Source organism: Epinephelus lanceolatus, chromosome 17 (assembly GCF_041903045.1).
Source record: "Epinephelus lanceolatus isolate andai-2023 chromosome 17, ASM4190304v1, whole genome shotgun sequence".
Taxonomy (NCBI): domain Eukaryota; kingdom Metazoa; phylum Chordata; class Actinopteri; order Perciformes; family Serranidae; genus Epinephelus; species Epinephelus lanceolatus.
The window spans coordinates 39,178,040-39,193,636 of record NC_135750.1 but is presented as its reverse complement, the minus strand read 5'-3'; the positions used below and the strand labels follow the sequence as shown (position 1 = coordinate 39,193,636).

Genomic DNA, 15,597 nt, shown 5'->3' with positions numbered 1-15,597 from the left:
CATCAACCCCAAGCGGTACGGTACGGTCAGATCCAGACCAGGTGTTAGAAATTCTTAAAGAGATATATGGGCAGCCTCCATCGCTCACTAAGTTACAAAAACAGTTCTTTGACAGAAGGCAAAAAGAGGGTGAGTCACTGCGTGAGTACTCTCATGCGTTAATGGCTATCATTGGAGGAATTATGGAAGTAAAGTAAGTAAGGCGTGGGCTGGAGTGTTAGCTCTGCGGGACCAATTTGCTGAGAACATGTGTGATATTAGCCTTCGTAGGGAGCTTAAGACAGCAATTAGACAACAGCCTACTATATCTTTTTGTGATCTCCTTAAGGAAGCTCTCCTGTGGGAGGAGGAGGTTGAGCTTGGGGCAGAGCGACAGAAGAAAACGGTTCACTCCTGCAAGACAGAAGCTTCAGCAGGGGGGCCAAGCATCGTGACCGCTGCAATGGAGGTTAAACCTGACCCCACCCTTGCCAGGGTTTTAGGTATGTTAGGTATGGGGGGTGAAGTTCAAATGTTTGTTGGATACAGGGTCAAATATCTCCTCTGTTACTGCAAGCTTTTAACAACCAACATCTGAAACCAAAATTAGAAAAGGGGCTAGATGACTGTAGCTGGTTGCATGCCCAGGGGTTGGACATTCCATACATTGGTTACTTTGAAACTGACATCGAGGCAGTGGCACTGGGCAAGACTATACCAGGGAGAGGTATAGTAGTGGTAGAAGATCTGGTTGGCGAAATTGCACAGCAGCACAAGCGAATGGTGCCAGGCCTAATTGGTATGAATGTGATTAAGAAGTGTTATGAGCTCATGCTCTGTGGTAAAAGTTCTGGCCCACTGCTATCCTCGGTGTCTGGTATGGACTGGGAGTACGCTTTCGCAGCATGCCTGAATGAGCAGGCAGTATCTTTTGAGAGTAAGTGTTAAGCGTCTGCTGCCTCCCCACCCTTGTTCCCGCTGGTTCAGTGTGTTTTGTCTCAGCGTCTGCACCCAATAGCAAGTTCTCCTCCCGGTCTTCTATGTTAGTCGAGCCTTTGGGGTTTGAGGAGGGGAGCTTGCCCAGAGGCATAGTGGTCTCCAGTGCATATGTGGAGGTTAGCAATGGCCATTTGGCTGTCCCAGTTATTAATGTTGGGAGCACTGACGTAAGGTTGAAAGCTTATACGCGCCTTGCGTCACTGCAAGCTGCTGAAGTTATAGCTGGGGAAGACATTTCAGTTTGTTTTGAGCGGGTGGAACCACAGCAAGAGCAAGTTATGATCAGGGAGCAGCAAGAAGCCACAGGGGTTCGAGAAGTGCCCCTGGAGATAGCCAAATTGTGCTTCCCTGGGCTTTCTGACAGTCAGGCAGAACAAGCTAGACAACTCTTTCACATGTTTTTGCTTCTTCTGATAGTGACTTGGGGTGCACCAATCTTATCCAACATGAAATCCCTGTGGTTGACGAAGCACCTGTGTGTGAGAGATATCGGAGAATCGCCCCTAGCCAGTATGAAGAGGTGAAAAATCATATCAAGAAGCTTTTAGCGCAGGGACTGATAAGACAAAGTAGTAGCCCATACTCTTCCCCCCTGGTGATAGTTCAGAAAAAAGATGGGTCCATCCGTTTGTGTGTCGACTACAGACGGTTGAATGCGAAGACTCGAAAGGATGGGTATCCACTTCCACACATTGAAGAATCCTTGGACTCCCTGAGTGGCACGAGGTTGTTTTCTACACTGGATTTGGCAAGCGGACATAACCAGGTGGAGGTGGCGGAGAAAGATCGGCAGAAGACAGCATTCTGCATACTGTTCGAGTTGTACAAATTCAACAGAATGCTGTTCGGTTTGTGCAACGCACCAGGGACGTTTCAGCAGCGTATGGAGCGTATCTTGGGAGATCAGCGGTTTCAAGCCTTGCTGCTCTATTTGGATGATGTTGTTGTTTTCTCTTCAACATCTGAGCAACACCTGCAGCGATTAGATCTGGTCCTCTCACAGGTCGAGCAGTTCAACCTAAAGGTGAAGCTCGGCAAGTGCTCATTCTTCCAGTCAGAGGTGTTGTATCTGGGTCACATAATTTCGGCACAGGGGTTGGCAACTGACCCAGAGAAGATTAAGGTGGTGGCAGAGTGGAGAAGCCCTCGTTATGGGGCTGAGTTGCAGTCTTCCTTGGCTTCGCAAGCTTCTATAGACAGTTTGTGAGGGACTTCGCAAGCATAGCTGCTCCCCTTCACGCCCTCTCTGCCTTGGGCTTATTCAAGAAAAACCAGCAGTGGCAGCCCCTACCGGCATGCCTATTCGAGCAGCACTGGCGCCCTGCGTGTGAAATGGCATTTCAGACCCTCAAGCAGAGACTAGTGTCCGCCCAGGTGTTGGCGTATGCAGATTCTTCCAAACCCTTTACCTTAGAGATTGATACCAGTCACCAGGGGCTGGGAACTGTCCTGTCTCAGGAGGTCGACGGACAGAGGAGGCCAATAGCATACACAAGCAGGGGGTTCCGGGGAGCAGAGAGGAATATGGAAAATTACAGTGCCATGAAGCTGGAGATGCTGGGCCTTAATTGGGCTGTTACAGACAAATTTCGAGATTATTGTATTGGCAAGAAATTCACCATTCTGACTGATAACAATCCACTGAGCCATCTGCAGACTGCAAAATTAGGAGCTGTGGAGTAGTGGTGGGTCTCAGAGTTGGCCCGATTTGACTATGAGATAGTGTACCACCCTGGCCGGCAGAATGCAGCAGCTGATGCTTTGTCCAGGGAGTACTCAGAGCCACTCTCGGATGAGGGGGACCCCCACTCAGACAACTACTCTGCCCTACTCGCCCTCCAGCTTATCAAGTGTGATGAACAGGCAGCAGGGCCCTCCACCCCAGTACTTGAGGAAAGTGGCCACTTCAGGATCAGCCTGTTGTAGTCTGGCTAGAGACTGTGCACTACAGAGCAGGAAACTGGTGGCTTTCCTCAAGTACTGGGTAGAGCAGAAAAACCCAACCATGGAGAGCGGCTGGGCGAATCGTCAAGAACATTAGAGCTGTTGCACCAGTGGGAGAGGGTGGTAGAGTGTGATGGGGTCCTGTATCACCAACAAGAAAAGCCAGGGGAGGGCCCACAGAGATTAGCCCACATTATTGGCCAGGAATGTACAGAGATGTTAAGGAATTTTGTAAATCCTGCGAGAGGTGCATTGTCTCTAAGGCGCCCCAACCCAAGGTTGTGACATCTATGGGCAGCTTGTTGGCGTCCCAGCCGCTGGAAGTGGTGGCAATGGACTTCACAGTGTTGGAACCCTCTTCGGATGGGAGGGAGAATGTTTTCATTTTGACCAACGTGTTTTCCAAATTCACAATGGCCATTCCAACCCGAGATCAGCGGGCCACCACCGTGGCCAAGTGCCTGGTTAAGGGGTGGATTTAACCCTATGGCATGCCAGCCCAATTGCACTCAGACCAAGGCAGATGTTTTGAAGCAGAGGTGGTGCAGTTGCTCTGTAAGTTGTATGGAATGTGGAAGAGTCGAACAACTCCCTACCACCTGCAGGGAAACGGCCAGTGCGAGAGGTTTAATGGAACACTCCACGACCTGCTACGTGCTCTCCCTCATGAGAAGAAAAGGAGGTGGGCCGAGTATCTCCCAGAAGTGGTATATGCATACAACACGACACAGCATCAAAGCACGGGATATTGCCCTTACTTTCTCCTGTTCGGGCGGGCACCCTGCACACCTCTAGATATCACTCTGGGCTGAGGAGAGGAGCAATTTGGCGGAGGAGTTAAGGAATGTATATACAGTACAGGCCAAAAGTTTGGACACACCTTCTCATTCAATGCGTTTTCTTTATTTTCATGACTATTTACATTGTAGATTCTCACTGAAGGCATCAAAACTATGAATGAACACATGTGGAGTTATGTACTTAACAAAAAAAGGTGAAATAACTGAAAACATGTTTTATATTCTAGTTTCTTCAAAATAGCCACCCTTTGCTGATTACTGCTTTGCACACTCTTGGCATTCTCTCGATGAGCTTCAAGAGGTAGTCACCTGAAATGGTTTCCACTTCACAGGTGTGCCTTATCAGGGTTAATTAGTGGAATTTCTTGCTTTATCAATGGGGTTGGGACCATCAGTTGTGTTGTGCAGAAGTCAGGTTAATACACAGCCGACAGCCCTATTGGACAACTGTTAAAATTCATATTATGGCAAGAACCAATCAGCTAACTAAAGAAAAACGAGTGGCCATCATTACTTTAAGAAATGAAGGTCAGTCAGTCCGGAAAATTGCAAAAACTTTAAATGTGTCCCCAAGTGGAGTCACAAAAACCATCAAGTGCTACAACGAAACTGGCACACATGAGGACCGACCCAGGAAAGGAAGACCAAGAGTCACCTCTGCTTCTGAGGATAAGTTCATCCGAGTCACCAGCCTCAGAAATCGCAAGTTAACAGCAGCTCAGATCAGAGACCAGATGAATGCCACACAGAGTTCTAGCAGCAGACCCATCTCTAGAACAACTGTTAAGAGGAGACTGCGCGAATCAGGCCTTCGTGGTCAAATAGCTGCTAGGAAACCACTGCTAAGGAGAGGCAACAAGCAGAAGAGATTTGTTTGGGCCAAGAAACACAAGGAATGGACATTAGACCAGTGGAAATCTGTGCTTTGGTCTGATGAGTCCAAATTTGAGATCTTTGGTTCCAACCGCCGTGTCTTTGTGAGACGCAGAAAAGGTGAACGGATGGATTCCACATGCCTGGTTCCCACTGTGAAGCATGGAGGAGGAGGTGTGATGGTGTGGGGGTGTTTTGCTGGTGACACTGTTGGGGATTTATTCAAAATTGAAGGCACAATGAACCAGCATGGCTACCACAGCATCCTGCAGCGACATGCCATCCCATCCGGTTTGCGTTTAGTTGGACCATCATTTATTTTTCAACAGGACAATGACCCCAAACACACCTCCAGGCTGTGTAAGGGCTATTTGACCAAGAAGGAGAGTGATGGAGTGCTGCGGCAGATGACCTGGCCTCCACAGTCACCGGACCTGAACCCAATCGAGATGGTTTGGGGTGAGCTGGACCGCAGAGTGAAGGCAAAGGGGCTAACAAGTGCTAAACACCTCTGGGAACTCCTTCAAGACTGTTGGAAAACCATTTCAGGTGACTACCTCTTGAAGCTCATCGAGAGAATGCCAAGAGTGTGCAAAGCAGTAATCAGAGCAAAGGGTGGCTATTTTGAAGAAACTAGAATATAAAACATGTTTTCAGTTATTTCACCTTTTTTTGTTAAGTACATAACTCCACGTGTTCATTCATAGTTTTGATGCCTTCAGTGAGAATCTACAATATAAATAGTCATGAAAATAAAGAAAACGCATTGAATGAGAAGGTGTGTCCAAACTTTTGGCCTGTACTGTATATATATATATATATATATACACACATTAGGGCTGGGCGATATGGCTGAAAAATGTATCACGATATAAGTGTTTCATATCAGTCGATATCGATAATTATTGAATTTTTTAAAACCTATTTGAAATAAGGACCAGAAGAAAAAAATGTTAAATTTGAACACTCTTATTTTAAATATAACCTTTCCTCAGTAATGAACAAACGAACACAGGGGAAAAAGAGGTCAACATAACCATGAAAAACAGTCAAATAAATAAATATATTGGTTAATTATAAAATCCGAAGTTCTGCCAAACTGGCGAACTGACCTTTCCTAGACAGAGTCTACTGTATATTAACATTTAAAATAACGTGTACAGATGTGAAGCCCTGGCTGTATCTGACTGACCCTTAATGAAAGCTGTTGTCTTGTATTTTTTTTCCTCTGAAAATATGAACCTTATAGTCAAACACAGTGTATTCAGCCTGTGTAGTTGAGGGGACAGGTCAAACTGATATGATGCTGATTTACAGGAGAATTCATGTCAAATGGAGGTTAAACCATGAACATAAACTACAGATCACCTGTAAAGCATTTTAATAAATTAATCTATCATAATTAAAACAACTGGAGACTGAAAACAAACTGACATACGGGTCTGATCACTTTTTTAATGAATTGACATCATTCCAGACAGGATGTTAGTGTGTCTGTGACTTCCTGTACGGACCGAAGGCTGCTGGAAACTGTCAGGAAACTGTCCGACTTCACCGCGGCTTTTTGTCACCTCCCCCCGATGCGGCCGCTTGCTCTCGTCTACTTGAAGTGGATACTATTTATTACAGTTATAGCTTTGCTTAAGAGATGCAAAGAGATGTCACAAGCTAGCCTTGATCTAGCAAATCAACCTTTTCTTAATGTGAAGAGAGCAATGCAGAACTTAAAACTGTAAAACCTAAGAGCTGTTTAAGTTTAGTTGCAAAGGGAGAGGGGCTGGCAACTTGGAGGCAAAGTATTTTTTCCTTACAGAAAAACAGGACATTTATCAGACAGAAGCTGCATACCCTCAATAAATGGTCCTGTGATATGCATGGAGGAACGTTGTAGTAGTGTAGCACTGCAGATGGAGGCTGGATGATGTTTTTGGAGGCCTGTCCGGCACTGCTGAAGCGGTTGTTCCTGGTCATGGCAAAGTCCTTATAGCTGCTGCTGCCGTCCTCTAATTCAAACACCTGACTGGGGATGACTGCATGCTGCTTAGACACACTGCACACAACACAACACCTGTGTTACCACATCCAACTCAAGTCAAATACATGAATTTTACATTGCAGAGCTGAAATACTAACTAAACCTGAAGAGCATGTTACACACATGCAGAAAAAAGTGATTGGGTTAATTTCTAATAATTAAATACCCAATAAAGTTTACTGTTTCAGTGCACTAATGTCATTTATGACAATTTGTGACCTGGCTGCCATGTTGAATACCGTTAACAGGTGTACTAAGCACTTCCCACCAGTCAGACCAACTTTTACATTTTCCAGCTAAATAGTCACTAAAAAAGTTTCTGAAAACATCTGGAGAGAAATAGGCAATGCAGTAACAGAATCTTGATTCATATTTGATCAGCGCTGCCTAGTTTGAGTGCAGTATATTCATTCATTCAGTAATTGACATGATTGACAGCTGTGTTAGCGACTGCTCTGCTTTGATTGGTTGTTGCTGCCCCACTGAAGTCTGATTTTAGTGAATGCCATTAGAGGTGGTATGAAAAAGGACATGATTTTTTTTTCCACAGACTATCTGTGTCATGTACTACTTTCAGAATATAGTGCCAATTTCAGCAAATATGACACAAAGTTATTTTCATAAGAGTTACTAACTGGAGCTTTAAGGGCAGAATAACGAATTAAAAAAATAATGAAGAGACTGACAAATCTATAAAAACAAAGGTCCTATATGTAAGACTTTAAGTCGTGCAGTAGATCATTTCTGGCCTTTCAGTTTGCCAGATAATCAGTAACTTTCTCTCTATTTCTAACACTGATTAATGTGAAATATTCAGCACATTTACATTTGACACACATGGTGAAAGATATGGAACTTTAGAAATCATAGAACAATGTGTGTGCATAGATGTACTTCTCACCAGACATTGAGTCTCTTGCCAAACACCTTGATGCTGTTGAGGTGTGTGATGGCTCTGTCCACAGCATACTCATCCCCCATCTCAACCAGCGCTGTGCCAGGAACACTCTTCATAAACTTTACCTACAGACACACACACACACACACACACACACACACACACACACACAGGGACACACTTAACACTTAACCTAACAGCTGTCTTACATAAGCAACATACATTAGTCACCTTTACAAATGTAACACTTGTAAACACTGAATGGGTTCACAAAGTTTGTCTGGTACCCAAATGGACACTGAAACAGGTTTGGCTTGCGGTAATTATTCCTTTATACTGGACTTTAAAAGAATATTTCACCCCCTAAATGATCATTTGTATGTCAATGACTCATCACGTTACATTGAATGTGGAAAGAAAACTCTTTTTCTCGCATGCCTCGATGAACAGTGAACAAGAAATCCAATAAAGGCGAACATTCTTGATGAATTTAAGTCACAGGGATCCACATTTATCAAAAGCAAAACTATATCCAAACATCAGTTTACAAAATCTCACACAATTCCCGCAGTACAATCTAAATCTTATTTATCCAGTCTTATGCTCAGTACTTCCCATAAACAATCTCACTCACAGACAAGCAGCACAGACGTAGCATACCACAGAATAAATGAGACTTGGACTATACTGCAGGGGTTGTGTGAAAGTTTGTAAACTGATTTTGAAATAGTTTTGCTGTTGTTAATCATGGACCCCTTTGACTTCAGTTCATCAAGAAATGTTTGCCCTTTTTGGATTCCTTGGAGACATGCAAGACAAACAAGGTTTTCTTCCTGAATTCAATGAAACACAGTGTGAGTGATGAAAAATGAGTATTCCTTTAAGAGCAGTGTTGGGGGTAAAGCATTACAAAAGTAAGGCGTTACAGTAATACATTACGTTTTAGCATTAATGAAGTAATATAGTGCGTTACCAACAGGATTTCAGGTAATAATATTACATTTACAAAGTCATGTAACGCGTTGAAATATAACAGTTTATTGGAATCAACTGTTAATTGTTTTCATTTTTCATTTATCCACAATGATCCATCCGCCAGTGCACCACCAAAATTAAAATAATACCCCGAACGTTGTTGTGTGTTGTTATGTGCTACAAGAAGGGTGCTGCCGGTGATCGGCACATTTGGGTCATGCTGTGGCGTACTGTGTGTTATCATATTCAGTGTGTTTCAGATACCTGCAACATCTACAATGTACCCTGTTCTGTTTCTGTGTCCTACGGCCGCCTGAAAGCAGCAGGGATGAGGAGCTGGCCTACGTTTGTTTTTTCCTCGTCCCAGTGATTGGCACATCTAGGTGATGTTAGTGTATGTTGAATGTTAACTTTCACATCCCCTACAACTGCAGAGCAACACCGGCACAAAGTCCCGTTCTTATGCATAACTCTCTGGTGCTGCTGTAGCAGACCAGCACACCAGGAACCGGCAGGTGGGTCTTCCAGCTCCGTTGTATTAACTTGCGCTCCTCATGGTGATTTACTCACGCACCATTCCGTTTGCTGCGCTACCCTCAACATTTGTTTATTGTGTTTCATATGATAGGCCCACACATACAGTACAGGCCAAAAGTTTGGACACACCTTCTCATTCAATGCGTTTTCTTTATTTTCATGACTATTTACATTGTAGATTCTCACTGAAGGCATCAAAACTATGAATGAACACATGTGGAGTTATGTACTTAACAAAAAAAGGTGAAATAACTGAAAACATGTTTTATATTCTAGTTTCTTCAAAATAGCCACCCTTTGCTCTGATTACTGCTTTGCACACTCTTGGCATTCTCTCCATGAGCTTCAAGAGGTAGTCACCTGAAATGGTTTCCACTTCACAGGTGTGCCTTATCAGGGTTAATTAGTGGAATTTCTTGCTTTATCAATGGGGTTGGGACCATCAGTTGTGTTGTGCAGAAGTCAGGTTAATACACAGCCGACAGCCCTATTGGACAACTGTTAAAATTCATATTATGGCAAGAACCAATCAGCTAACTAAAGAAAAACGAGTGGCCATCATTACTTTAAGAAATGAAGGTCAGTCAGTCCGGAAAATTGCAAAAACTTTAAATGTGTCCCCAAGTGGAGTCGCAAAAACCATCAAGCGCTACAACGAAACTGGCACACATGAGGACCGACCCAGGAAAGGAAGACCAAGAGTCACCTCTGCTTCTGAGGATAAGTTCATCCGAGTCACCAGCCTCAGAAATCGCAAGTTAACAGCAGCTCAGATCAGAGACCAGATGAATGCCACACAGAGTTCTAGCAGCAGACCCATCTCTAGAACAACTGTTAAGAGGAGACTGCGCCAATCAGGCCTTCATGGTCAAATAGCTGCTAGGAAACCACTGCTAAGGAGAGGCAACAAGCAGAAGAGATTTGTTTGGGCCAAGAAACACAAGGAATGGACATTAGACCAGTGGAAATCTGTGCTTTGGTCTGATGAGTCCAAATTTGAGATCTTTGGTTCCAACCGCCGTGTCTTTGTGAGACGCAGAAAAGGTGAACGGATGGATTCCACATGCCTGGTTCCCACTGTGAAGCATGGAGGAGGAGGTGTGATGGTGTGGGGGTGTTTTGCTGGTGACACTGTTGGGGATTTATTCAAAATTGAAGGCACACTGAACCAGCATGGCTACCACAGCATCCTGCAGCGACATGCCATCCCATCCGGTTTGCGTTTAGTTGGACCATCATTTATTTTTCAACAGGACAATGACCCCAAACACACCTCCAGGCTGTGTAAGGGCTATTTGACCAAGAAGGAGAGTGATGGAGTGCTGCGGCAGATGACCTGGCCTCCACAGTCACCGGACCTGAACCCAATCGAGATGGTTTGGGGTGAGCTGGACCGCAGAGTGAAGGCAAAGGGGCCAACAAGTGCTAAACACCTCTGGGAACTCCTTCAAGACTGTTGGAAAACCATTTCAGGTGACTACCTCTTGAAGCTCATCGAGAGAATGCCAAGAGTGTGCAAAGCAGTAATCAGAGCAAAGGGTGGCTATTTTGAAGAAACTAGAATATAAAACATGTTTTCAGTTATTTCACCTTTTTTTGTTAAGTACATAACTCCACGTGTTCATTCATAGTTTTGATGCCTTCAGTGAGAATCTACAATGTAAATAGTCATGAAAATAAAGAAAACGCATTGAATGAGAAGGTGTGTCCAAACTTTTGGCCTGTACTGTATTTATCCATATCTCAGAATTATGAGACTTTGATCTCTACTGACCCTTCCTGTTTTCAAGGCTATTCATTTATTTAAAAAGGTCTAGGCTATTCAATCGTTCTTTATCATTTTTTTCACGTTAATACAAAGTGGTAACCACTGTATGTGAATGCATGAATGGATCAGACCTGCGCCGCACTGGATTTGGAATGAACTGTAATAAACTAGAGCTTATTTGATTAGCTGCTGTGAAACAACATGACCCTCATCCATTTAAAATAAACATTAGATCTTCTAAGCTCATTTTGGTTAAAGTAACGCAAAAGTAGTGTAGTAAGTAACTTATTACTCTATGCAGAGAGTAATATTGTAAAGTATTATTATTACTTCCAAATGAAAGTAACTAGTAATATGTAATATATTACATTTTGAAAGTAACTTGCCCAACACTGTTTAAGAAATCACTTCCTACTGTGCTTCCAATGTACGTGATGTGGACAAAATCCACAGTCCTGGTTCTGTGTAAAAACTATATTGGATTGAGGATGTCCCCAAAAATGACATAAAGCTCCAGTCTGGATTTGACAGGTGAAATAGTCCTTTCAGTGAAGTGACAGAGTCTACTCATATACAGTATTCTGATAACAATGTAGGGAAGTCGAGAACATAATGGACATGAAACAGCAAAAGTTGTTAAAGACACACTTTAAAGTAGGGGTGTCACGATATATATAATAAATATATAAATATATATACATATATACATATATAAATGACATACTGATATCAAGTTAATAATACATATATGGGGGCGTCGGTACCGTAGTGGATAGTGCCGGCGCCCCATGTGTAGAGGCGATGCCTTGCTGCAGCGGTTGCCAGTTCGACTCCGGCTTGCAACCCTTTGCTGCATGTCGTCCCCCCACTCTCTCCCTCTCCCCCATCTTTCACACTGTCCTGTCCATTAAAGGCAAAACGTCCCAAAAAAAAATCTTTAAAAAAATAATAATAATACACATATGATAATATTCTGTAAATAATCCAGTACCTCTTAAATAACCTCTGTTGCTTTCCATTCTCACTTTGTCTCCCTCTCCACCTCCCTACACTAGTATTTTAAGCACAATTCATTTGCCAAAAAATAGTCAAATGCACAATAAACAACGTTAAAGATAAATCTGACTGATGGCATTTTGTAATCCTAGGTATTTAGGGTCCGGGCAGCTAAACTGCCAGGACACTATTGTAATCCCAGGTATTCTTTGTCTTTCTTCTTTCTTCTTCCGAGGAAATCATACTTCCCATGGGTTTTCACCCATGTCTTTGAGGTTGTGAGTTCAAGCCTCAGCTGATGCAAAAGGCAGATTATGTTGCTAAATTCCTAAATGTCTTCCAATTCTTCTGCTTGTTGCTCAGAATTGCCTAAAAATGCCCGGACCCGACCCATCGCTGCGCAGCAGCTATAATTAGGGTCCGGGCAGCTAAGCTGCCAGGACACTATTGCAATCCTAGGTATTCTTCTTCTTCTTTCTTCTTTCTTCTTCCGAGGAAATCATACTTCCCATGGGTGAATACTCATCAAACTTTGCACAAAGGTCCAGTCTCACTCAAAATTCTAGAGTCATGGTAGATGATGTGTGGCAAATTTCAGAATTTTATCTCAAAAATGAATGAATTTTTGACAGCATTTTGAATTTTTGACAGCATTTTGAATTTTGCTCTAATGTGAACAATTGGAGTCAATGTAAAAATGGCAATTTTAAACATTAGTTTTTCACTTATGGAGCAAATCAATCATTGTTACAAACAAATTACCAACATCTCCATGCTGTCTAGATGCAATATGTGTATTTTCAGATTTTTGTCTTAATAACTGAATTTTTTACAGTGGTTTCAAATCTGCCTTTCCATGCATGGATGGCTGCTTTCCTATACAACAGTGAATGGTTTACTCAATTTGTGAAGCCACTGTTGAGTTGCTACTTGCCAATTAGCTCAGAGCGGTAGATGACCGTTTTAGGTTCCAGAGGTTGCGGGTTCGAGCCTCAACTGGTGCAGAATCCACATTGTAATGTAATCATCTTCTTGTGCTCCAGCTTATTGCTTAAAATTGCCTGAGCCTGACTCATCGATGTTCAGCATCTACAAGTCTTCTTCCTGCTAGAAAATCTGCCTTCTCATGCTTGAAAATAAACCAAACTTTGCACAAAGATCCAGTGTCAACACTTCAGTGTGAAACCATCTGAGGCTTCTCACTTTGCACATAGCTCAACTAGTTAAACATCAGTTTTTCACTTATGAAGCAAATCAATCATTGTTAAAATAAATTATCAACATCTCCATGCTGTCTAGATGCAATATGTGTATTTTCAGATTTTTAACTGAATTTTTTACAGTGGTTTGAAATCTGCTTTTCCATGCATGGACGGCTGCTAAACCTGCACGTCTGGCTTAGTCAATTTGTGAAGCTACACATGAATTGTCACTGACTAATTAGCTCAGTGAGATAGAAATTGATTCTTAGTCTCAGAGGTTGTGAGTTCAAGGCTCAGCTGATGCAAAAGGCAGATTGTGTTGCTAAATTCCTAAATGTCTTCCAATTCTTCTGCTTGTTGCTCAGAATTGCCTAAAAATGCCCGGACCAACCCATCGCTGAGCAGCAGCTATAATTATTATTGTATTTTCTCTAGATATAATTATAGTACTCTCTTTAATTTTTTTTTGGTCCAGGATAATCATTCAATGAAGATCTGATATCATTCCATACCTACTTAAAGATTTACTATGCAGGAATTGTTGGATACCAAGCACATGCACAGATAGACCCCAGGTGGTGCTCAAGCACCTGCCCCTTTGCCCTCTGACTAGACAAGAACCTTTTTTGCAAGACATGTTTTTTCTGTTTCTTTCACTAATTCTATATTTTAAATTTTAAATTTGGCCCATGGTATCAATTCTCAAATACTGCTTATTATATGCTCAACAACTGCATTTGATTTCTAAGTCTGCCAGACTTCAAAACCCCCTTCCCCTTCCTCTTCAACGTCCCTTGTAATTACCGCCAAGTTAATGCGTGCAAATCAAGCACCCTGCAGAGCAGCATCATGTCTCTCTGACCTGCCTTCATTAACAGCTGAAGTTAAAAGTCTCTGCGTTATTTTGGACAGCACCCTCTCATTCACATCCCACATCAATAACATCTCACGCACAGCCTTTTTCCATCTCGCAATATCTCCAGACTTCGTCCCTCCCTAACCCAGCACTCCACTGAAGTCCTCATAAATGCTCTAGTCACTTCTCGCCTGGATTACCACATAAACTCATTCACCGTCTACAATCCATCCAGAACTCTGCTGCCAGAATCATCACTCGTACAAAGTCCTCGGACCACATCACACCATTCAACTCCACTGGCTCCCTGTCCAACAACGGATACAATACAAGCTCCTGTTAACATTCAAAGCTCTCCATAACCAGGCTCCCCCATATCTCTCTAATATGTTACACCCTTACATCCCACCCCGTTAACTCCGTTCCTCATCTGCTGCTCTGCTTTCTACACCTCCATTCACACTCAGTTCAATGGGTGCTTGGGCTTTTAGCTGCTCAGCACCTAGACTCTGGAACTCACTCCCACTACACATCCACATTCTGAACTCTACTGACACCTTCAAGTCCCACCTCAAAACACACCTTTTTAAAATGTCCTACTCCCTATAATACTCTGTCCCCCAACTGTTTTATCCTCCTTATCTATTCATTTAGCCACATTGTATTTTCTTTGTTTTTTTTAAAAATATATCTCTTGTGCTATTGTATTTTATGTCTATTTTTGCTATTGTTTTTCTCTGTAAGGTGACCTTGGGTGTTGTGAAAGGCACCAACAAATAAAATGTATTATTATTATTATTATTATTATTATTATTATTATCATCACCATTATCACTACAGCCAGGTAACGATAGTGTTTGCCTTAAGCCTCAGCATCATTTGTCGCTGTTATGTGATTAGACTACTATTAAAATATCTCAATACAGCCAGCCTTATTCAGGCAATAACCCACCATTAAGATTATCTAGTAGCAGTAAGTAAGCTAGTCTGGCATAAAATCACACCGTCTCCCTCAAGCTCTGGCTGATTCCAGTTCACTGCCTGGTGTGAGCGGAGACAGACGCCAAATTTCTTTCATGCTTCCATTTATCTTTAAAAACAACCTTAACTTGAAAAAAGGTTTAAGTTTTCCGCTCCTGATATTTCATTTAAACAAATCTGAAATGTGGTTTGGTGCTGCACATGCTGTGTGCCCTGAGCACAGAGGAGGAGCTGCAGCTGCTGCCGGCATCTGTTCTCCGGAATTCTTAAAGAATATTAAAAGTGTTTTCAGAACACAATTATAAGAATTAGTGTTAACTAATTCTTAGGCGGTGGACTGAATTTTAAAAACGTGAATTTAATTTTATTTCTAAACCAACTGGAAATAAAGCAACATTTGACTGGGTCAGAGTTAAATTAAAGAGTTCTGCAAGGAAAGTAAGAACAAAAGAAAAAAAAAGAAAAACAAGCCCTTCAACAAGGCATGTAGAAAAGAAACATGTTTGTAGGGGGCTGAATTTAATGTGAATGAACCAAACTTTGCCCAAAAAAGTTTATCTTAAGCACTCTGTGGATTTCATGTCTAGCTGAAGAACTCTGAGACAGAACTCATCCTCGGTGTGTCTGTGTGTCAGAGCAGCTTTTACTCTGTACATCCAGAGCCATTTCAATCTCACTGCAGAACACAGTCACAGTAAAACATGTGTTGACTCAGCAGGAATAACAGTAAATTTGAAAAGTTGATCTATTGGAG

The 15,597-nt window shown here is 42.5% G+C and overlaps 1 protein-coding gene across 3 annotated transcripts in view; it reads right to left on the bottom strand.

The window, feature by feature from the left end:
* LOC117248295 (heterogeneous nuclear ribonucleoprotein L-like) overlaps nucleotides 1-15,597 on the bottom strand; it is a 139,416-nt gene that overhangs the window by 41,515 nt on the left and 82,304 nt on the right. For all 3 annotated transcript variants that reach the window (XR_013487850.1, XM_078160653.1, XM_078160652.1), the window contains exons 10-11: nucleotides 7,532-7,653; nucleotides 6,444-6,645 (exon numbers count right to left, since the gene is read on the bottom strand). Coding sequence is in view for 2 of the 3 variants with exons in the window: in XM_078160653.1 (XP_078016779.1) it covers nucleotides 6,444-6,645; nucleotides 7,532-7,653 (324 nt within the window). In the remaining variant the exon portion in view is untranslated. The remainder of the gene's footprint in view (nucleotides 1-6,443; nucleotides 6,646-7,531; nucleotides 7,654-15,597) is intronic.